The sequence below is a fragment of the Coregonus lavaretus genome (genome assembly GCF_964263955.1).
Source record: "Coregonus lavaretus genome assembly, chromosome: 12".
NCBI lineage: Eukaryota > Metazoa > Chordata > Actinopteri > Salmoniformes > Salmonidae > Coregonus > Coregonus lavaretus.
The window spans coordinates 23922478-23945828 of record NC_139999.1 but is presented as its reverse complement, the minus strand read 5'-3'; the positions used below and the strand labels follow the sequence as shown (position 1 = coordinate 23945828).

The window sequence follows — 23351 nt, the reverse complement described above, 5'->3', positions numbered from 1 at the left end:
CTTGTAATCAATAGGTAGTTCTAACCTGTAACTCACCTCGTTCAATCTCCTCAGGACTTTAAAAGGCCCCACAAACCGCCGACCCAGCTTCCGGCAGGGCAGGCGGAGGGGCAGGTTTCTGGTTGAGAGCCAGACTCGATCTCCAGGTGCGTACACTGGCCCCTCACTGCGGTGTAGGTCGGCGCTCGTCTTCTGTCGACGTATGGCACGCTGCAGATGGACGTGTGCAGCGTCCCACGTCTCCTCCGAGCGCCGCACCCACTCATCCACAGCGGGGGCCTCGATCTGGCTCTCATGCCATGGTGCCAGAACCGGCTGGTACCCTAATACACACTGAAAAGGGGTTAGTTGGGTGGAGGAGTGGCGGAGAGAGTTCTGTGCCATCTCGGCCCAGGGCACATATCTCGCCCACTCCTCCGGCCGGCCCTGACAATATGACCTCAGAAACCTACCCACATCCTGGTTGACTCGTTCAACCTGCCCATTACTCTCCGGGTGGTAACCCGAGGTAAGGCTCACCGAGACCCCCAAACGTTCCATAAATGCTCTCCAGACTCTGGAGGTAAACTGGGGGCCTCGATCGGACACTATATCCTCGGGCACCCCGTAATGCCGGAAGACGTGAGTAAATAGAGCCTCAGCGGTCTGTAGGGCCGTAGGAAGACCCGGCATGGGAAGGAGACGACAGGCCTTCGAGAACCGATCCACAACGACCAGGATGGTGGTATTCCCCTGGGAGGAGGGAAGATCGGTAACAAAATCCACCGAGAGGTGAGACCAGGGTCGTTGTGGAACGGGCAGGGGCTGTAATTTACCCCTGGGCAAGTGTCTGGGCGCCTTACACTGGGCACATACTGAGCAGGAGGAGACATAAACCCTCACATCCCTGGCTAACGTTGGCCACCAGTACTTCGTACTAAGGCAGTGCACCGTCCGGCCAATACCCGGATGTCCAGAGGAGGGGGACGTGTGAGCCCAATAAATCAGCCGATCCCGGACCTCGAGCGGGACGTACACCCGACCCACCGGACACTGTGGAGGACTAGGCTCGGTGCGTAACGCCCGCTCGATCTCCGCATCGACCTCCCACACCACCGGTGCCACCAGACAAGACTCCGGTAGTATGGGAATGGACTCCACGCACCTCTCCTCCGTGTCATACCGACGGGACAGAGCATCTGCCTTCCCGTTCTGGGACCCAGGGATGTAAGTGATCTTGAACACAAACCGGGCGAGAAACATAGTCCATCGAGCCTGGCGAGGATTCAGTCTCCTAGCTGCCCGAATGTACTCCAGGTTACGATGGTCGGTCAGAATGAGGAAAGGGTGCTGAGCCCCCTCAAGCCAATGCCTCCACACCTTTAGGGCCTGTACTACGGCTAACAGCTCCCTGTCCCCTACGTCATAATTCCGCTCCGCCGGACTGAGCTTCTTAGAATAAAAAGCACAGGGGCGGAGCTTAGGTGGTGTACCGGATCGTTGAGAAAGAACTGCCCCGATACCGGCCTCAGACGCGTCCACCTCAACTTGGAAGGGTAAAGTGGGATCCGGGTGCGCCAACACCGGGACCGAGGTAAACAGGTCCTTCAGTCTCCCAAAGGCCCTGTCCGCCTCAGCTGACCACTGCAAGCGCACCGGACCCCCCTTCAGAAGAGACGTTATGGGAGCTGCCACCTGTCCAAAACCCCGGATAAACCTCCGGTAGTAATTCGCAAAACCCAAGAACCGCTGCACCTCTTTAACCGTAGTTGGGGTTTGCCAATTACGCACGGCGGACACTCGGTCCACCTCCATTCTCACCCCTGACGCAGACAACTGGTAACCCAAAAAGGAAACTGACTCCTGGAAGAACAGACATTTCTCAGCTTTGACATACAGGTCATGCTCCAACAGTCTCCTCAATACCCTGCGCACCAGGGCTACATGCTCGGCCCGAGTAGCACTGTACACAAGAATATCATCTATGTACACCACTACTCCCTGCGCCTGCATGTCCCGGAAAAGTTCGTCTACGAACGATTGGAAGACTGATGGAGCATTCATTAACCCATATGGCATGACGAGATACTCGTAATGGCCGGATGTAGTACTAAATGCTGTCTTCCACTCATCGCCCTCCCTAATGCGCACCAAGTTATATGCGCTCCTGAGATCCAATTTTGTGAAGAACCTTGCCCCGTGTAAGGACTCCGTCATGGTCCCAATCAGAGGAAGTGGATAGCTGTACTTCACCGTCACCTGATTGAGACCGCGGTAATCAATACACGGACGCAAACCTCCATCCTTTTTCTTCACAAAAAAGAAGCTCGAGGACGCGGGAGAAGTGGAGGCCCGTATGTATCCCTGTCTCAGAGACTCGGCAATGTAAGTCTCCATTGCCCTTTTCTCCTCCTGTGACAAAGGATACACATGGCTCCGCGGAAGCGCTGCTCCTGTCTGGAGGTCTATCGCACAATCCCCCTGTCTATGAGGTGGCAACTGTGCCGCTCTGGTCTTACTGAACACGAGCGCCAAATCCTCATACTCAGGAGGAATGTGCAGTGCTGGCATCTGGTTCGGACTCTCCACCGAGGTCGCCCCTACGGAAACACCCAGACATAACCCCTCACACTGAGCAGACCACCCTTTAAGAGCTTTCTCTCGCCACGAAATAGTAGGATCATGGGTCATCAACCAGGGAAGCCCCAGTACCACCGGATACGCAGGAGAGTCGATAAGATAGAGTTGAATCGTCTCCTCATGACCCCCCTGCGTCATCATCCGAAGTGGCGCTGTGACCTCCCCAATCAACCCAGATCCTAACGGACGACTATCTAGGGCATGTACAGGAAAGGGTTTGTCGACTGGAAGGAGGGGAATCCCTAACTTAACACAGAATCTCCGGTCTACAAAATTCCCAGCTGCGCCTGAATCGACTAGCGCCTTATGCTGGGACCGAGGTGCAACCTGTGGGAAACAAACAGGTAAGGTAATGTGAACGACAGAAAGCTCTGGGTAAGTAGGGCGCCTACTCACCTGGGTGGACTCCCCACTGTACGACCTGCTCTCTCCCTCACCAGGGGACCCTCCCCAGCACCTAGCCGCGGTGTGCCCTCCGCGCCCACACTTGGTGCAGGAGACTGCCCCCCTCGGGCTCCTACCTCTTCTCCCTCTAGCGCCAGCACCTCCAAGCTCCATCGGACACTGCTCGGAGGCGCTGGAGGGTGGAATGGGGGGCCCCCACCTGGGACGTCCGCGGGTCGCCAGCAGGTTGTCCAGTCGGATGGCCATGTCCACCAGCTGGTCAAATGTTAGTGTACTGTCCCTGCAGGCTAACTCCCTGCGGACGTCCTCCCGAAGGCTACATCGGAAGTGGTCTATGAGGGCCCTCTCATTCCACCCCGCATCAGCCGCTAGAGTCCGGAACTCCAGCGCGAACGCCTGAGCGCTCCTCATCCCCTGTCGGAGGTGGAATAGACGTTCCCCCGCCGCTCTCCCCTCTGGTGGATGGTCGAAGACCGCACGGAAGCGACGGGAGAACTCCGCATAGGTGACGGTGGCGGCGTCTATTCCCCTCCACTCGGCGTTGGCCCACTCCAACGCCTTGCCGGTGAGACAGGAGATGAGGGCGGAAACGCTCTCGTATCCCGAGGGCGCCGGGTGTATGGTGGCAATGTAGAGCTCCACTTGTAGGAGGAACCCCTGACACCCGGCAGCGGTGCCGTCGTACGCCCTCGGGAGCGAGAGCCGAATCCCACTGGGTTCCGGTCGATGGACGGGCTGGTTGTCCGGTGGTGAAGGTGATGGTGCGATAGGTGGGGCTATGGGAACCCCGCTGGTCTCCCATCGACGAAGGGTGTCCATGACGCCCTCCAAGGCGTGCCCGATACGGTTGATCCGGTGCTCGTGTCCAAGGAGACGCTCCTCCATGGGGTCGACGGGTGCTCCTGCTGATTCCATCTAATGGTGTGTGATTCTGTCACGGTGCTGTGTATGGGTGTGGTGTGGAATCAGGCGCAGGCAGCAGAGGGTAAGTCCAACAAGACTTTACTGAGCACGAAAAGTAATCCAAAACAGCCCGGAGGCAAAAGACGCACACAGGCGTAAATACAAGCGCACACACAGGTGCGTAAATCTCTCCTCACACAACAAGGAGGAAGCTCAGGAAAAATAGCGTACCGACACGGGTAGCGCAACCACGACACGAACAATCACACACAACACAAACCTAACAACAAGGAAACTAAATAGGGTGCTAAATGAGACCTAACACAAAACAGGTGTGACTAACAGACAAAACCAAACAAACACGAAACATCGAGCGGTGGCAGCTAGAACTCCGGAGACGACGACCGGCGAAACCTGCCCGAACAAGGAGGAGGAGCCGCCTCGGCCGAAACCGTGACAATCATATTCCATATTCACTATAACAAATATATTTACTACGACATTAGCAAGAACCGCCACATCCTCAGCCGGCTAATCCAGTGTGTGAAGTTTTGCGGAGTGTTTGAGTTAGCTTTGCGAGGCAAAGATGAAACTGAGGGCTCCACCAACCCTGGTAAGCCAACACTTTTGAGATCAGTCAATAAATGCTTCTGGTATTGACTTATATGCTGCCCCTGTCTTCATGTTGTTGCTGGACATATCTTTTTTAAAATGTGTGTAGGTCACCTAAATCATCAGAAAAATTGCCCCCCCTGAGAATTTTTTCAGGAGCCGCCACTGATCTGGGGGATCCTGCCCTCGTCTCATCGTTGCACCTGTCGTTTGGGATGTGGACGAAGACATCCGCCTGGCGGCTCAGGAGGACCCAGCGCCTGCCAACGCCCCTCCGGGGTGCGTGTATGTACCCACCAGTGTCCGTGACCGCCTGCTGATCTGGGCGCACACTAACCTTACGGCAGGGCACTCTGGTATTACGCACACCCTGCATTCTCTAGCCCCAAAATACTGGTGGCCCACCTTGGCTTCTGATGTCTCCCGCTATGTCAACTCCTGTTCCGTATGTGCCCAAACGAAGACACCCCGGAACGCCCCGGCAGGCAAACTAGTTCCTCTCCCAGTGCCTCAGCGACCTTGGTTACACCTGTCCATAGACTTTGTCACCGACCGTCCACGTTCTGACGGCTTCACCACAGCAGTTTTTTACACTAACTGGTCTTTCTTCTGCTCTCCAGGTCGCTGAGGTCCTGTTCCAACAGGTCTTCCGGCATTATGGACTTCCTGAGGACATCGTCTCGGACCGTGGCCCCCAATTCACCTCCCGAGTGTGGAAGGCTTTCCTGGAGAAGATCGGGGCCACGGCCAGCCTCACTTACGGGTATAGGCCTCAGTCTAATGGGCAGGTGGAGCGCATGAACCAGGAGCTGGGGAGGTTTCTTCGTTGCCACTGTCAGGACCGGCAGGGTGAGTGGGCGAGGTTTCTTCCCTGGGCAGAATATGCCCAGAACTCCCTCGTTCACTCCTCCACGGGGCTCACTCCCTTCCAGTGCATCCTGGGGTACCAGCCGGCCCTGGCCCCTTGGACACCCAGCCAGACCGATGCGCCCGCTGTCGACGAGTGGTTCCACAGGGCAGGACAGGTCTGGGACGCCGCTCATATCCATCTCCAGAGGGCCATTCGTCGGTAGAAGGACCAAGCCGACTGCCACCGCAATGAGGCCCCTGTATTCCAGCCTGGTGATCATGTCTGGCTGTCCACAAAAAACCTCCCTCTCCGCCTGCCCTGCAAGAAAATGAACCCCCGGTTTGTGGGTCCGTTTAAGGTCCTCCTGCGGATAAATGAGGTATCATACCGGCTGCTCTTTCCCCCTCACTACCGTGTCTCACCCACTTTTCATGTGGCTCTCCTCAGGCCGGTAGTTCCTGGTCCTCTGGCGGATGCCATCCCCCGGGGTACGCCTCCTCCGCCCCTGGACATTGATGGGAGTCCGGCATATGCAGTGAGGGACTTGCCGGACTCCAGGTTCCGTGGGGGACGGCTCCATTACCTGGTGGACTGGGAGGGGTATGGTCCTGAGGAGAGGAGCTGGGTTCCGGCTGGGGACGTTCTGGACCCCAACCTAATTCGGGACTTCCACCGTCGCCGCCCTGACCGGCCCGCTCCACGTCTTTGGGGTCGTCCTCCTAGCTGGCGACGTCCTGCGGCTGGAGCCACACGTCGGGGGTGGTTCTGTCACGTCTCCTCCCGTTGCTCCCCTCCGGCGCTCTGATTCGCCAGTCTACTGAGCCACCGGTCTGAGCGCACCACCTTGGCAACACCGGAATGGAAACCCAACACACCCTAATCACCTCCAGCGCACCTGCACCTCATCTCATCACCACCCCTATTTAGCCCTGGACTGTTCTGTATTATGTTGTGTGTGATTGTTTAGCGTCGTGTCGTTTACTCTCTCTTTGTTATTCTCTTTCTCATTATTAAGTAAACCTTGACCTTGTTAATTCCTGCATCTGTGTCCTGCCTCTTCGTATATCAGTACTCTTCACAGCGTTCAGGTTTGTGTGCTGTGGCAAATTTTCTTCACAATAGACAAACACAGGCTCATTCTGTTCAGAACAACACAGGGTATGATGTCTTGTCATCTTGTAACTGTACATCAAACATAGTGATCATAAACGTTGACACTGTATATGACATGAGTTTTATGCTATGAAAATGTGAAGTGCACATTTGGACTCACAGGTGTTTGGCTTGCTTGTATGACATCAAAGCGGTATTTATGATAATCCTCAATGTCTCATCTTTCAAAATACATAGTCCTCTTTATTTTCATATTTTCCCTCACTCAGACAACAAAACATTTGCAAAGGTTGCCCAAGCGCAGAGCCAGATCCATGATGTCATGTTACTGTACAGCCACTGCGTTCCAGTTTAGGTGTTTTGAGTTCCCAAATCTGCCATTTTCAACCCATATACAGGTATGAGTGTAAAGGGCTATGATATATGTTTGCAACATAATACAGTTTGTCTTTAATGCATAATCTCTATCGTTAAGTCACCTACATGTGTAGCTCATTGTGGTTGACTGAGAATGGTTTTCCACTGCAATTGGCATTGTATGTTGTTGACAGTTTGCCAACAGAATCGATTATATGTCAAAGCTGAAGCTGTGTAGCCTTTGTCAAGGCCATGTATGTTTGTTATGGCTTTGTCCTGTGTGTGCTTGTTAGTTTTTACACCCACACACCGAGGGGGATGTAGGCCTATAACATTGTACAACCAAATAGTGTTTTCTTTCAGGATCTTTTTTTCAGGTGTGCATAATGTTTGGTAAAACAGATAGCTGTATAGACCCCTCTGTAGCTCAGTTGGTAGAGCATGGCGTTTGCAACGCCAGGGTTGTGGGTTTGATCCCCACGGCGGGCCAGTATGAAAAAAGTATGAAAATGTATGCACTCACTAACTGTAAATCGCTCTGGATAAGAGTGTCTGCTAAATGACTAAAATGTAAAGTGTTTCCATTAATAAATGTCAACATCAACAGTTGACATCATAATTTATATTTTATTCAACCTGCCTCTAAAATTGCTTTTTCAGATAGGCTACCATGTTCCATTAAATGGGCAATCTGCAGTTGCTACATCCATCTTTTAAATGAATGATGTGTTTATAGCCTACCCATTGATTCTTGAAGAATATAACTTATTGATGCTTCATGCGCTTAGTTCAGCTGTCGTACCCCATCAGAACCCAAAATATGAGCTTGTTTTACTCCTTTGTAAACAATGTAAATGTAAACAAACACTGTAGCCTATATCCTCAAAACATGGTTAAAACTATAATATCGATATCATGGATGGTCAGTCCCTGTATCCATAGCTCTGTCCATGAGTTTGAGGGTGGTTACATTTTTTCAGCCCCAGATGTTTACTAAATTAGTGGCGGGTTAACTTTGTTATTGTTCGAATTACAGATTGCCCCTTTAAACTGTTGGCTATTGCTTGAATAGTGAGCTACTACCCGGCGCTAGGATCCGGAGGAGTGAGCTCTGCATCTCTCGCTCTCCCTCTGCCCCATCTCTCTCCCTCTTTTCTCCAACGCCTGTTTTAAAGTCTCTGCCAGACTTCGACTCACACGCTACTTCCTGGATGGAGGAATGGAAAGCTTCCAGTGCTGCTCCAACTATTCCCTCTCTGTTTTCGCCAGCAGAACCGCTGCAGCTCTCCGTTGCATGGACTAGCCTATTGCCAATAGCGTCCTCTGCTCCTATCCCCTCGATCCTTCTTGAATGAACTGATTCAAGCTTGAAAGCCAGATCTCTCCTAACTGACATGTTTTTCTTTGGGAGTATCAAGAAGCTGTTTGGAAGGAGGTTTTGAGAAGTAAATATTGTTTTCTGGAAGTTCCAGACAGCACTGAATATAATTCCACTGAACAGTCACTAGCCTACATTTAGCAGCATTTGCGCTGTTTTTACGCAGCGGACATTGATTATTTGATCAGACGGATAACTCAACAGTTGCCCTTTTTGCTCTCGATGTTCAATTTGTCATGCGGAGGCTACTGCAATCGTGTTGCTGGTGGATCTTGTCTCTGATTTTGTCTGCCTTCGTTCTCTTTTTGGCCGACAGTCATCCTGGTAAGTTTTTCGAAGTCGCATCTCTCTGTTTTCCAGGCTTGGCGATGACTTGAGACGCCGTGGAGTAGGCTAGGGAACATTAGTGCAATTAAGGACCTGTAATGTTGACTTGTTCAGTCTATAAAATAATGCTGTGCAAATGTGTTCCATGCGCCTTTTTCATAATTAGGCTATACATTCAATCAGACACTAACCACGGTCAACGATATTATTTGGGATTATGGAAATATAGATTTCTGACGCAAAATGATTAGTTTTTCCATGGTTATTTTTTCGTGAATTTATTATATCTCCAGTAGTCTACAGTCCATTCAAAGGTGGTGAAACTCCCTTCCACTTTATCCCCATTAACTCGCGAACGGCATATATCAACAGGAAAGATCATAAGAATTAGTGTATAACCAATATAGACAATTCTGTTCCAACAACTATCTGAAATGTATATACAATACTCAGAAATATACTTGATAATTGACAGCGGAGAGCCCATGTAACGAAACCGTTATCGCCAAGCCGTGTTGCTACAGTGCAGAAAATACTAATCAACCGCGCTGAAAACATGTAGATGTATCGTTGTATGAGGCTATATCACATTCCAACTGAGTTTAACTACAAGGTTATGGATTAACCCATAAAGCATATAAAACGATCATCGTTAGCTGGAAAGCAACAGCAGGTAATTGACACAAATAGCTACCCAAATTTGCGGTCCATTTGACGCCGATACATAATTGTTTTAAAACATCTTATAGGCTAGGCTACATCCTTGAGTCTTGGCGCAATGTTCCTATTCTGACTTGCCAAAAAGAAAATGAGAGAGAAACGATGACTGCCTGAATCAATGGAAATGTTGCTCGAGGAGCTTCGTCATTTGGAATTCTTAATAGAAACATTCCTATAAATAATTGTCAATATTTGACTATGCTCAGACTAATGAAGGTCCTTGGGATTTGCGAATATAGGCTATAACCTACTCGCTCGGATGCTGAGAGGATGATTCGCACCGCTCTCCTTATGGCTTTGTTTGTAGAATTTTAATTTGGGTGACCTTGACTGAGTGGCACGCGAGTTTCCTCAAGCTTTTTAAATTTGATCTCATGACTGCAAAATACAATTATTTTTTGCGTGCTTGACAGTCCCTACAGGGGAAGGCGCTGCTATGGACTCTCCTGAAATCCCCAACACAGATTGTTTTGTCCTATCATATGAATAGATATAAATCCAATAGGTGAAGGTTTTTTTGCAGAATGAAACGATCACAACAACTTTGAATGAGATTAATTACACATTACATCTTGTGCTACTATATAGGCTTATTTGCAAGCCAAGAGACTCATTATGATTCCCATGTAACCTTGATATGTAATTCAATTATTTTACATGGCATCCCATATCTCTGAAGAGATAGGATGTAATTAAATGCGTATCCAGCTACAGGAAAAGTATGAAGTGCACTGCAAAGCATCACTTTTTAATGGTCATTTACATGCCGGAAATACATTGTGTGTGTGTCACTATTTCTCTCTCTCTCGCTCTCTCTCTCTCTCTGTGTGTGTTTGTGATGATTAACTTCTCATATTTTCTCTCTCTCTAAAATATGAAAAAATATATATTACTGTGCTGTGTGCTCTTTGCAAATCCAAAACCAAGTCTAATCCGTCACCCCTGGTTTGTACCATTTGGCTGTTATGAAAAAAAACGTAGGCTACTTTACTGAGAAATCCACACTTCATACTTGATTTACATTTTACATTTACATTTTAGTCATTTAGCAGACACTCTTATCCAGAGCGACTTACAGTTAGTGAGTGCATACATTTTCATACTGGCCCCCGTGGGAAACGCGCCCACAACCCTGGCGTTGCAAGTGCCATGCTCTACCAACTGAGCTACAGGGGACACGATTTCTAACTTCTTCTGAAATTCCATCATAAAAGCTGAAGGAAACATGGGGATGGACCCTTGTTAAGCATTCTGATTCCTTTTATTTTGACTCATCTCCCTTCTCACATTAAATCTGATCACTAATCTGGAGAGAAATCAACCAGAGGGAGAGGGATCAGTCAGAAGTGGGGGTCAAACTGCAGAGAAGATGGATAGAGGGAGAGATGGATGAATGCTGTATACACCAAAATATATGGTTCTAAATAGTACTAGATAGGGGTTATTTGGCTTGTAACCATAGCGGAACCCTTTTTGTTGTTATATAGAATCCTTTTTTGAAGGGTCAATAAAGAACCATGCTAATAAGGCTCTAAATGGAACCTGTATGGTGCTATAAATAACCCTTTCCAATGGTTCTATGAAAAACCATTAAAAAATGTTATATATAGCACCAAAAAAGGATTCCGCTATGGTTACAACCCTTTTTGGGGCAAATATAAACATTTTTTTATGGTTCTTTGTAGAACCTTTTATGGAGAATGGTTCTATAAATAGCTTTTCTCAATCTGAAAGGTTCTTTGTAGATCCTTTTGAAGAACCATACAGGGTTTTTTATTCTGGTCAGCCTTATTAGATTGTTAAAATTCCATAGGTGTTATTATTGTGTTAATTGATAAGTTGAATGAAGTGAGCTACCTCTGGAACAGCTGGGGGTCCTTGAGGAGAGAATTGAGAACCACTGACTGATTTAGTCAACTGTTCTCAATTGAACAAGGCCATATGTGAATCTTTCAAAAGACACCATTACTGGTCATATTCATATACTGAACAAAAATACAAACGCAACATGTAAAGTGTTGGTTTCATGAGCTGAAATAAAAGATACCAGAAATGTATTTCGCTCAAATTGTGTGCACAAATTTGCTTACATCCCTGTTAGTGAGCATTTGATCCTTTGCCAAGATAATCCATTCACCTGACAGGTGTGGCATATCAAGAAGCTGATTAAACAGCATGATCATTACACAGGTACACCTTGTGCTGGATACAATAAAAGGCCACTCTAAAATGCCATAGATGTCTCAAGTTTTGAGGGAGCGTGCAATTGGCATGCTGACTGCACGAATGTCCACCAGAGCTGTTGCCAGAGAATTTAATGTTCATTTCTACCATAAGTCACCTCCAAAGTTGTTTTAGAGAGTTTGGCAGTATGTCCAACTGGCCTCACAAACGCAGACCACGTGTATCCGCGCCAGCCCAGGACCTCCACATCCGGCTTCTTCACCTGCGGGATCGTCTGAGACCAGCCACCCGGACAGCTGATGAAACTGAGGAGTATTTCTGTCTGTAGTAAAGCCCTTTTGTGGGGAAAAACTCATTCTGATTGGCTGGGCCAGCACCCATAGCTGCGCCCCTGCCCAGTCATGTGAAATCCATAGATTAAGGCCTAATGAATTTATTTCAATTGACTGATTTCCTTATATGAACTGTAACTAATTCGTTGAAATTGTTGCATGTTGAGTTTATATTTTTGTTCACTATATATAACATGTAATGGCATAACACAACACATGAGATAAACTGGAATGACACTCTCACTCACGGTTGCACAAAAAGAGCTGTGAGCAAAGCACGCCCCAAAATATTCAAAAGAGCCACCTCCACTACATGTTAAATATCGCTAAAAGAGCAAAGAACCCTTTTGTGAACGGTAAATAACCGTTGAAGAGCTCAAAGGGTTCTTTGAGTCTGTATGGTTCTACATTGAACCATCACCCTTCCCAAAGAATCCTTCAGGAAATCTATTTTTTTTGTGTGTAGCCCAGCATTAGTGACAGAATTCAGAACAGGAGGAGGATTGAATTACATTAGAGGAGTGATGAATGCTTGAGGAACAGGACATTGTCACAGAAGGGTAAATACACACCCCAAGGACTGGGACTCTCTCTCTCTCTCTTTTGCTATCTGCTGGTGTGCAGTGTGTCGAACATCAAGGTGTCAGGCTGCTGTATGCAGCACTAGGGGTTGGGTGGGACGGGTAGCGGTACATGGAGAGAAAAGCAGAGTTGTATCGCATCTGTATGTGTTACTGCAAGCTGTTGTTTGACAAAAGTGATCGTTTTTAGTTATGACTAAATTCAAAGTAAGAGGGTGAAAGAGAATGCAAGTTAAAGCATATACGATTTTATAGTTAATCACCAATATTTTCTGTTTTGTATAGTTCACCTCGTTAACTAGTTTATTGGACTGTAATAGTTTATTACAAACTGTGACCTTTACCCCCAGAGCATTAAACGTGCTTTAACTGTTCACAATAGTCAGACTCACGTCTCCTTCAATGTCATGTCAATAGGTGGCAGGTAGCCTAGCGGTTAAGAGCGTTGAGCCAGTAACCGAAAGGTCGCTAGTTGAAAAATCTGTCGATGTTCCCTTGATCAAGGCACATAACCCCAATTGCTCCTGTAAATCGCTCTGGATGAGAGTGTCTGCTAAATGACTAAAATGTAAATGTCAAATGTTTTCCGTAATCTCGGTTAACCCAGAACTAAAGTCTCGCATAATTGGATAGCTGCTTGATTAAGTTATGGTTCCATACATGTTAAGAGAAGTGATTAAGAGATGCTAGAACGAGGAACGGAACCGGAATGAGGAGCTCCACCCTCTCTCTTTGCAAGGTATGGGCAAGTCTATGGGCCGAATGTCCCCCCCACCCCCTTCTGAAATTCCAAAACCTGATTTGTCTTAATAACCGCTGCTCGTTATCCTACCCATACCATTCAGTCCTGACAGATTATTTGGTTAATGCGCAGAATCTGTCCAGGAGAGATGATGTCTTCCATCAATACAGCCAAACTGTATTATTCTTGTCATGTTTCTGTGAAAGAGGCTGCTGCACTCTTCTGTCTCCCGTAAGGGCCAGTTTGCTGACTGTGCAGTGGGGCCGCACAAACATCTGTTTGGGATATAAAAATTGCTGAATATCACTGTGGGGTGTCTCCTGCCATAGGGCACTGGCTCCAGCCTCCACTCCCCAGCTTTGGTGTGAGTGTACTACTGAGTCTAGCCACAGCCAGGCAGCCAGACTAGTAATGAAGACAGAACACATCACGCTGTCACTCACTTCTCCACCATTCAGCCCAAGGATACTAGAAGGAAAGACGGAGAGAGAGAAAGAGATCTGTTTGGCCTTCGATCAGTCCCCTTGTCTGTGAAATGAATGTATGTAGTTCACAAAACAAGCAAAACAGAACAGTCATTGTACTCTTTTGAGAAGCTCCTGAGCCAGCACATCTTTTCATTTTCGTCTCCTTTTTTATTTATTTACCTTCCCTTCATTGTCGTCTGGGGAGAGTGCAATTGTTTGAATCTGATAGAATGAAATAATGTGTTTATTATCCATTCTGAGCCGGCAGCGCCTTCAATTTCGTGTCGCAGTGTGTGATAGTAGGCTAAAGGTTGACATTTAGGGAGGATTGGATATGCTCTTGGCCTCAGTAACAACATTATCATCATCATCATCATCTCTCCCAGCACTGGCTATTATCTGCCTGGAGCAGCTCTAATGTCCGCCAGGTCACTTTATCAGTCACTGGGCCTGTCATCGTCGCCAAGCTCCCCCTAATAGATTGATTAAAAGATATGGGGGGTAGCAGACAGTTAACGGTGTGGGATGCTGTCATGTTGCAGTAGCTTCGTGATTTTCTACCGAGTTCTTGAGGAAAGTGTGGTTTGTGGAGAGAGATGCTGAACTATACGACCACACACTGCAATGTGTTGTGTATTGTGGTTATTGTAGTTATCTGAATTAGCTTTCTGGTAATTAGCATTAGGGCAATTAATAATGCTGATAATACTATTTATGAATATTTTCACTAATAGTAATAATAATGATACATTGAATAAAACATAAGAAGAAGATTGAAAATCTGTTAGAGTTTTCATCAGCATTTCTGCTCAGTTAGGCATCTCCGGGGTTTTTTCTGTCCCTCATCATTTTTTCGCCTCATAAACTCTGAAGCCCAGGAAGCTGCTGGGAAACACGCTCTGTGCTGGGAAGATTCCGGGCTGCCTTCCCTTTTTCTTTCCATAGCGCTTGGGCTTAATGGCCTGCTGAATATAAAAGCTGCTTCAGTCAACAGTGAGCTTTGGCGTCGCCTTTTCTTTTGTTCCAGCTCATTGTTTTAATCAAGTCTTCACTGGATTATTTTCAATGGGAAGGGGTGGGAGTTTCCCATAATTATTTTCAAGCTTTCAGGATTATTCACTGGTCTGCCCTTTGCTGCTTTAAAACTGCTCTTTCTGCTCTCCCTCTTCTTTCTCCTTCTGCTTCCCTCTCTTTTTGTGGGCTGGTCTGATTGCTTCCAGTGCGCTCCGGTTCAGTTAACGTGTTTCCTGCCCAGCCCTCTCTCTCTGTGAGAAGCACATCTCACGCTGTTAGATGCAGGGTGTCCATTATCCCTCATCATGCATTGAAGTAGACACTTTTCCAATCACACATCTTGCAAAGGCTTCATTTGATGTGCACACTGTAAAAAATTAATAAATAAACACATCTAGTTGTTTCAACTAATTATTTCTAAGTAACTGGTTCCACAACCTTTTTTTTGTTTACTCAACTTTTCAGTCAAAGTGTTACCTGAACCTAACATTTTTAGGTGCCCCAAACCTAGCTCCAACATGAGAAAATGTAGGCAAAAATTCAGTCAACTTAAAATGATGTGTATGCTCAATTTGTCTCATGTATTAATTCAACTAGAAATTATCATTTTGGCATTTTACCCCCAAAAAAGGCTGTGGAACTATACTGACCAAAAATATAAATGCAACAAGCAACAATTTCAACGATTTTTACTGAGTTACAGTTCATATAAGGAAATCAGTCAATTTAAATAAATAAATTAGGCCCTAATCTATGGATTTCACATGACTGGGCAGGGCGCAGCAATGATAGGCCCACCCACTTGGGAGCCAGTCCCACTCACTGGGGAGCCAGGCCCAGCCAATCAGAATTAGTTTTCCCCCACAAAAGGTCTTTATTACAGACAGGAATAGTCCTCAGTTTCATCAGCTTGGCTGGTCTCAGACGATCCCGCAGGTGAAGAAGCCGGATGTGGAGGTCCTGGGCTGGCGTGGTTACACGTGCTCTGTGGTTGTGAGGCCATTTGGACGTACTGCCAAATTCTCGAAAATGACGTTGGAGGCGGCTTATGGTAGAGAATGAACATTAAATTCTCTGGCAACAGCTCTGGTGGACATTCGTGCAGTCATCATGCCAATTGCACGCTCCCTCAAAACTTGACACATCTGTAGCATTGTGTTGTGTGACAAAACACAATGATGTGGGCTTTTGTTGTCCCCAGCCTGTGTAATGATCATGCTCTTTAATCAGCTTCTTGATATGCCACACCTGTCAGGTGGATGGATTATCTTGGCAAAGGAGAAATGTTCACTAACAGGGATGTAAACAACTTTGTGTATACAATTTGAGAGAAATAAACGTTATGTGCGTAATGAAAATTTCGGGGATCTTTTATTTCAGCCCATGAAACATGGGACCAACACTTTATATGTTGCGTTTATGTTTTTGTTCAGTATACAGTACCAGTCAAAAGTTTGGACACACCTACTCATTCCAGGGTTTTTCTTATTTTTTAAAACTATTTTCTACATTGTAGAATAATGGTGAACACATCAAAACTATGAAATAACACATATGGAATCATGTAGGAACCAAAAAAGTGTTAAACAAATCAAAATATATTTTATATTTGAGATTCTTCAAAGTATCCACCCTTTGCCTTGATGACAGCTTTGCACAATCTTGGCATTCTCTCAACCAGCTTCATGAGGTAGTCACCTGGAATGCATTTCAATTAACATGTGTGCCTTGTCAAAAGTTAAGTTGTGGAATTTCTTTCCTTCTTAATGCGTTTGAGCCAATCAGTTGTGTTTTGACAATGTATGGTTGGTATACAGAAGATAGCCCTATTTGGTAAAAGACCAAGTCCACATTACATTTAACATTTTTAGTCATTTAGCAGACGCTCTATTCCAGAGCGACTTACAGGAGCAATTAGGGTTAAGTGCCTTACTCAAGGGCACATCGACAGATTTTTCTTAAAGTGCAGTCGCAAAAAACATCAAGCGCTATAATGAAACTGGCTCTCATGAGGACCGCCACAGGAAAGGAAGACCCAGAGTTACCTCTGCTGCAGAGGATAAGTTCATTAGAGTTAACTGCACCTCAGATTGCAGCCCAAATAAATGCTTCACAGAGTTCAAGTAACAGACACATCTCAACATCAACTGTTCAGTAGAGACTGTGTGAATCAGGCCTTCATGGTCGAATTGCTGTAAAGAAACCACTACTAAAGGACACCAATAAGAAGAATTAGACTGGTGGAAATCTGTCCTTTGGTCTGATGAGTCCAAATTTGAGATTTTTGGTTCCAACCGCCGTGTCTTTTTGAGACGCAGAGTAGGTGAACGGATGATCTCCGCATGTGTGGTTCCCACCGTGAAACATGGAGGAGGAGGTGTGATGGTGTGGGATTGCTTTGCTGGTGACACTGTCTGTGATTTTATTTAGAATTCAAGGCACACTTAACCGGCATGGCTACCACAGCATTCTGCAGCGATACGCCATCCCATTTGTTTTGCGCTTAGTGGGACTATTATTTGTTTTTCAACAGGACAATGACCCAAAACACACCTCCAGGCTGTGTAAGGGCTATTTGACCATGGAGAGTGATGGAGTGCTGCATCAGATGACCTGGCCTCCACAATCACCTGACCTCAACCCAATTGAGATGGTTTGGGATGAGTTGGACCGCAGAGTGAAGGAAAAGCAGCCAACAAGTGCTCAGCATATGTGGGAACTCCTTCAAGACTGTTGGAAAAGCATTCCTCATGAAGCTGGTTGAGAGAATGCCAAGAGTGTGCAAAGCTGTCATCAAGGCAAAGGGTGGCTATTTGAAGAATCTCAAATATAAAACATATTTTGATTTGTTTAACACTTTTTTGGTTACTACATGATTCCATATGTGTTATTTCATAGTTTTGATGTGTTCACTATTATTCTACAATGTAGAAAATAGTAAAAATTAAGAAAAACCCTGGAATGAGTAGGTGTGCCCAAACTTTTGATTCGTACTGTAGTTACACACACAGTGCTTTTAACATAAAGTTTTCATCTTACATACTTACATTGTGCATTTTCATAGTAATTATTATTCAACATGGGAGATTTGAACTCACAACCTCTTGATTCATGGCATTCTGATTTTTCTGCTATGCCACTATGTCAATTATCAGTTAATCTGACTATTCTCTCATCATTGATTTGATTGATTTATTTAAGCAATTTTAGGTTTAGTTGTCTAATGTTGGTGGGGCATATTAATCTGTATTAATGTTACTTCTTAATCACTATGATAAATAAAATAGTTTTTCTTGAGTTTACTATTAACATACCTGAGCTTTACTTTGAAGTGCAAAGTGTAGCAATACAGGGGAAATCAGTTAATGACACAGACATTGTGGCATAGCAGGAAGATTGGAATGCTGTGAACCAAGAGGTTGTGAGTTCAAATCCCAGGTGAGAACATGTTGAATACTAATTACTGTATAATGAACATGCACAATTTAATCATGTACGTCAACGTGTGTCAACTATGTATGTTAAAATCACTCTGTTTGTGTAACTAGTTCCACAGCCTTTATTTTAGGTAAGATGCCAAAATAATAATTTATAGTTGAATGAACATACAGTGGGGAGAACAAGTATTTGATACACTGCCGATTTTGCAGGTTTTCCTACTTACAAAGCATGTAGATGTCTGTACTTTTTATCATAGGTACACTTCAACTGTGAGAGACAGAATCTAAAACAAAAATCCAGAAAATCACATTGCATGATTTTTAAGTAATTAATTTGCATTTTATTGCATGACATAAGTATTTGATACATCAGAAAAGCAGAACTTAATATTTGGTACAGAAACCTTTCTTTGCGATTACAGAGATCATACGTTTCTTGTAGGTCTTGATGAGGTTTGCACACACTGCAGCAGGGATTTTGGCCCTCTCCTCCATACAGACCTTCTCCAGATCCTTCAGGTTTCGGGGCTGTCGCTGGGCAATACGGACTTTCAGCTCCCTCCAAAGATTTTCTATTGGGTTCAGGTCTGGAGACTGGCTAGGCCACTCCAGGACCTTGAGATGCTTCTTACGGAGCCACTCCTTAGTTGCCCTGGCTGTGTGTTTTGGGTCGTTGTCATGCTGGAAGACCCAGCCACGACCCATCTTCAATGCACTTACTGAGGGAAGGAGGTTGTTGGCCAAGATCTCGCAATACATGGCCCCATCCATCCTCCCCTCAATACGGTGCAGTCGTCCTGTCCCCTTTGCAGAAAAGCATCCCCAAAGAATGATGTTTCCACCTCCATGCTTCACAGTTGGGATGGTGTTCTTGGGGTTGTACTCATCCTTCTTCTTCCTTCAAACACGTTGAGTGGAGTTTAGACCAAAAAGCTCTATTTTTGTCTCATCAGACCACATGACCTTCTCCCATTCCTCCTCTGGATCATCCAGATGGTCATTGGCAAACTTCAGATGGGCCTGGACATGCGCTGGCTTGAGCAGGGGGACCTTGCATGCGCTGCAGGCTTTTAATCCATGACGGCGTAGTGTGTTACTAATGGTTTTCTTTGAGACTGTGGTCCCAGCTCTCTTCAAGTCATTGACCAGGTCCTGCCGTGTAGTTCTGGGCTGATCCCTCACCTTCCTCATGATCATTGATGCCCCACGAGGTGAGATCTTGCATGGAGCCCCAGACCGAGGGTGATTGACCATCATCTTGAACTTCTTCCATTTTCTAATAATTGCGCCAACAGTTGTTGCCTTCTCACCAAGCTGCTTGCCTATTTTCCTGTAGCCCATCCCAGCCTTGTGCAGGTCTACAATTTAACCCTGATGTCTTTACACAGCTCTCTGGTCTTGGCCATTGTGGAGAGGTTGGAGTCTGTTTGATTGAGTGTGTGGACAGGTGTCTTTTATACAGGTAACGAGTTCAAACAGGTGCAGTTAATACAGGTAATGAGTGGAGAACAGGAGGGCTTCTTAAACAACAACTAACAGGTCTGTGAGAGCCGGAATTCTTACTGGTAGGTAGGTGATCAAATACTTATGTCATGCAATAAAATGCAAATGTATTACTTAAAAAATCATACAATGTGATTTTCTGGATTTTTGTTTTAGATTCCGTCTCTCACAGTTGAAGTGTACCTATGATAAAAATTACAGACCTCTACATGCTTTGTAAGTAGGAAAACCTGCAAAATCGGCAGTGTATCAAATATTTGTTCTCCCCACTGTATGAGACAAATTCAGCAAACACATAATTTCTGCCTACATTTTCTCATGTTGGAGCTAAATTTGGGCCAACTAAAAATGTTTAGTTCAGGTAACACTTTGACTTTTTTTTACAGTGCATGGAATATACTGCCTGTAATGCTTTTATAGAATTGCCATGTACTTTATCCCATGGATTGCAATACATGGATTAGTAACAATGGTCAAAATATTTTCCTCACAGTGGTTGATGAAGGAGACAAAGGGTAATGCATACATTATGCAAAGGTAATTGCAAGAGTTAATTGCTCACATGTCAAGTAACGATTAAGACCTTGCTGTAGATCATGATCTTCATTTCAAGTACGCTTGCCTGTTTACCAGAAAGGCAGATTAGAGGTTTAGAAAAGGCAAGTTGTGGCTTTTCCAATGTCCTTTAGGAGCAGCTGAATGTCGGGCTGCAGTAGAGTTGACGGCAACCTGCAGAGTAACCTCTCTCTCAGCGGTGCTATCACAAACAGTGCCTCAGGTGGAACAGGGATGGGATAGAGACGGGAGACCAGAGGGCGTAACATGAACGGGATAGAGACCAGAGGATGTACCACTGACAGGCCATACACTCCTCCCATTCTCCCAAACCCTTCCGCTACTCTCCACAGGCCTGGGCTCTAAATGAAAAGGACATCCCAGTTCACCAGTGATGCCTGCTGTGAGAGGGAGAGAGGAGGGGGAGGTGGGGAGACAGATAGAGGGGTAAACTCTCACCCCCTCTGTGGCTGTAACGCTGCTTGCGTGCCAGGCTGTCAGTCCCCGGAGCATGAGGAGCAGTGTGGTGCCAGGGGAGGATGTCATTGCGGTGGATTGGTCAGTGTTAAAACGCCCAGGACTGACAGGCTGTCGGGTGAGGAGGCAGACAAGACTAACTGACACAGGAGCCAAACAAACACCAGCAGGAGGGGGAAGGAAAAGAAAGTGAGCATGTCACACACTCAAATTAGTAGTCTGTCCCGAGATGGCGAAGGCTAATTATCTGCTTATTCTCACAAATTTGGTTGTTGTTGTTGGATAGATGAACAGTGTGGTTTTATCACAAAAAAATTGAATGGAATAGCTGTTAGTTGTTTGCCCAGTGATATATTTTCTCTCTTTATGGTTGCTATGACAGACGTTACAGCTCCACACACGTTACAGCTCTTATGTTCTCTATCAAGCCATTTGGCTTTAAGTCCTCTATTGAGTGCAGACAATCCATTGAAACATTGATTTGTGTCTTCAAATATCTAATTGATTTCTCAGCTTTTTTTGAACACCTAAAGTCACCCTTCACTCCGTTCCTCTTACCTTTTTTTGTGATCAAGAGTAGTTCGACATTGAAAGTTAAGTGATTAAACTTTCTTCTCAGACTTTTCTAAATTATTTATTTTCTAAATTATTTACATGTGACTGGTAGACTTACACCACCTTATAACATATAACATAACATAATATAACACTGTTTTAGTCCTCTGTAACTATCCCCCATAGGAGTTCTCAGGCTCAACATTGTTCTCCCTCTCTTTTGCTCTCCTTTTCTCTCTCTCTGTCTCTACCTCTCTCTGCGGTCACAATTAGCATGGCTCTGTAGCCATGGAGGAGACATTAATAACAAATTAAAGCAGCTCAAGCCAGTGCCCATAAAGTTAAATGCCATTTTTTTCTGTGAGGTTGTCTAGTGATCCTCCGTGGCCGCTCCTCTAGCAACCATGGAATGCTAAGTACAGACGCAGCAAGGACACACACACACGCACACACATACACATATACACACACACACACATATACACACACAAACACACAGGTCTGAGTGCTCAATGCATTGTGGTATAAACAATGGGAAACATTTATGCATTAAACAAGTTAAAAATTAAGATTCCGCATGAGCCTCAATGGCAGCATTAATATGCAAACTGCTGAGGACACTTAAGGATATCATTTTGAATTATGATCTTCTCTGGGATTCTAATGACTAAATTAATTTAAAAAAATTGTTTGGCTACCATACAGTGTGACTCATTATAGCACATTTGAGCTGGACCACTAGAGGGGGTGTTTTATATTGGGAAGGTTTTGTTTTACTTGTTTAACTTTTATTTTAGAAGGAGTTTGAGGGCGGAATAAGTCTGAAGTTGTTTATATGAAGCTCAGTCAGTTTCCCAATGTGCTTACTCTGGATTATCACTGGCATTATTTCACATTGTTTGTTTAGCCCCTCAATCAGACCCTGGTGGGAGAGTGCAAAAATTAATCCATCACTGTTCCCCTTTCGCCGTCCCCCTAGCCTCCTGGCCTGCATGCCTGCCTGCCTCTCTTAAATAAATTTTTATTTTCACCCCCTTCATCGATTCTGGACACTTTTACTCCCTTGCACTGGAAATTCCAAAACAAACTCAAGGCTCTCACTACAATCTTCCAGCCACTCATGATTTGTACCCCCATCAAATATTTACAAAGAGAGTACAAACCTGCTGTGATTCCCTTTTCTGCTCTGAGTGAGGCTAGACTCTTTTGGGAAAGCTTTAGCAACTTAACTTTAGCCTTCCTCCATTACTCAATATGTGTCTGAGGTGCAAGGCTGTAATGTTGTTAAAACTGCTAACGCTTAGTTGCAAGTTTTATTGTCATGTGCACAAGTACAGTGAAATGCCTCTCTTGCAAGAACTTTCCCAACAATACAGTAATCAATATCAGTAGTACTATAAAAAAGTAAAGTAGAACAAAAACACAAGAAATAGAAATAGGAAGAGCAAAAGAAAGTAAGTAAGCTATAAACATGGGCCAGTTCCAGGGTCAGTGCCAATACCACATTTACAATGTGAAATAGAATAGACTAGAGGCTACCGGTGAACTTGAATAATGTTTTCAAAATGTTTCACTCCTACTGCTATTGCGGACCGAATCAGAATAATTGTTTCCTTTTGTTGCTCCACTTGTTTATCATAGGTGTTGCATTTGATGATGCACATAGGGGTTGATAAACTGTGTAATGTGGCCTGTTACCAGAGAATATAGTCACAGAGATGTGGCATGCCATTTTCACAGTCCTAACGCATTAGTGTTGCACTGGGGTGACTGAGAGGCCTGGGCTGCTTACAGCCCTGATACCCACTCCATTTCCCTGGCAAAATGTTTTTAAAAGAACAAAGACAACGATATAGAGGAAATAAAAAGAGAGAGAAAATCACCACATGCCAAGAAGTGTTGTGTCACAGTCAGCGGCGGGCCTGAGAGAAGAGAACAGTACATAGCCCTCCTCATTAAATTCTGGCAGTGGCGTTGGTTTTTACACTTTAATGCTTGGGAGACGCTGGCTTCCTCCTCTGAGAAATGGGGACACGGGCTGTGGCGTCGGCTGCACAACCTAATTTGTCTTACTTCTTGGGAGGCTGTTTAAACTACAATGCCTTCTCCCGTTGCCCACCTCTCTCTCTCTCTCCTTCCTCTCTCTCTCTCTCTCTCTCTCTCTCTCTCTCTCTCTCTCTCTCTCTCTCTCTCTCTCTCTCTCTCTCTCTCTTCTCT

General features: G+C 45.5%; 1 protein-coding gene across 1 annotated transcript in view; it reads left to right on the top strand.

The window, feature by feature from the left end:
• The first annotated feature begins 8042 nt into the window (after nt 1–8042).
• Nucleotides 8043–23351, top strand: part of LOC311138912 (receptor-type tyrosine-protein phosphatase gamma-like) — a 385510-nt gene continuing 370201 nt past the window's right edge. Inside the window, exon 1 of the mRNA XM_084173710.1 lies at nt 8043–8561. Coding sequence (XP_084029836.1) covers nt 8474–8561 — 88 coding nt within the window. The 5' untranslated portion in view covers nt 8043–8473. The remainder of the gene's footprint in view (nt 8562–23351) is intronic.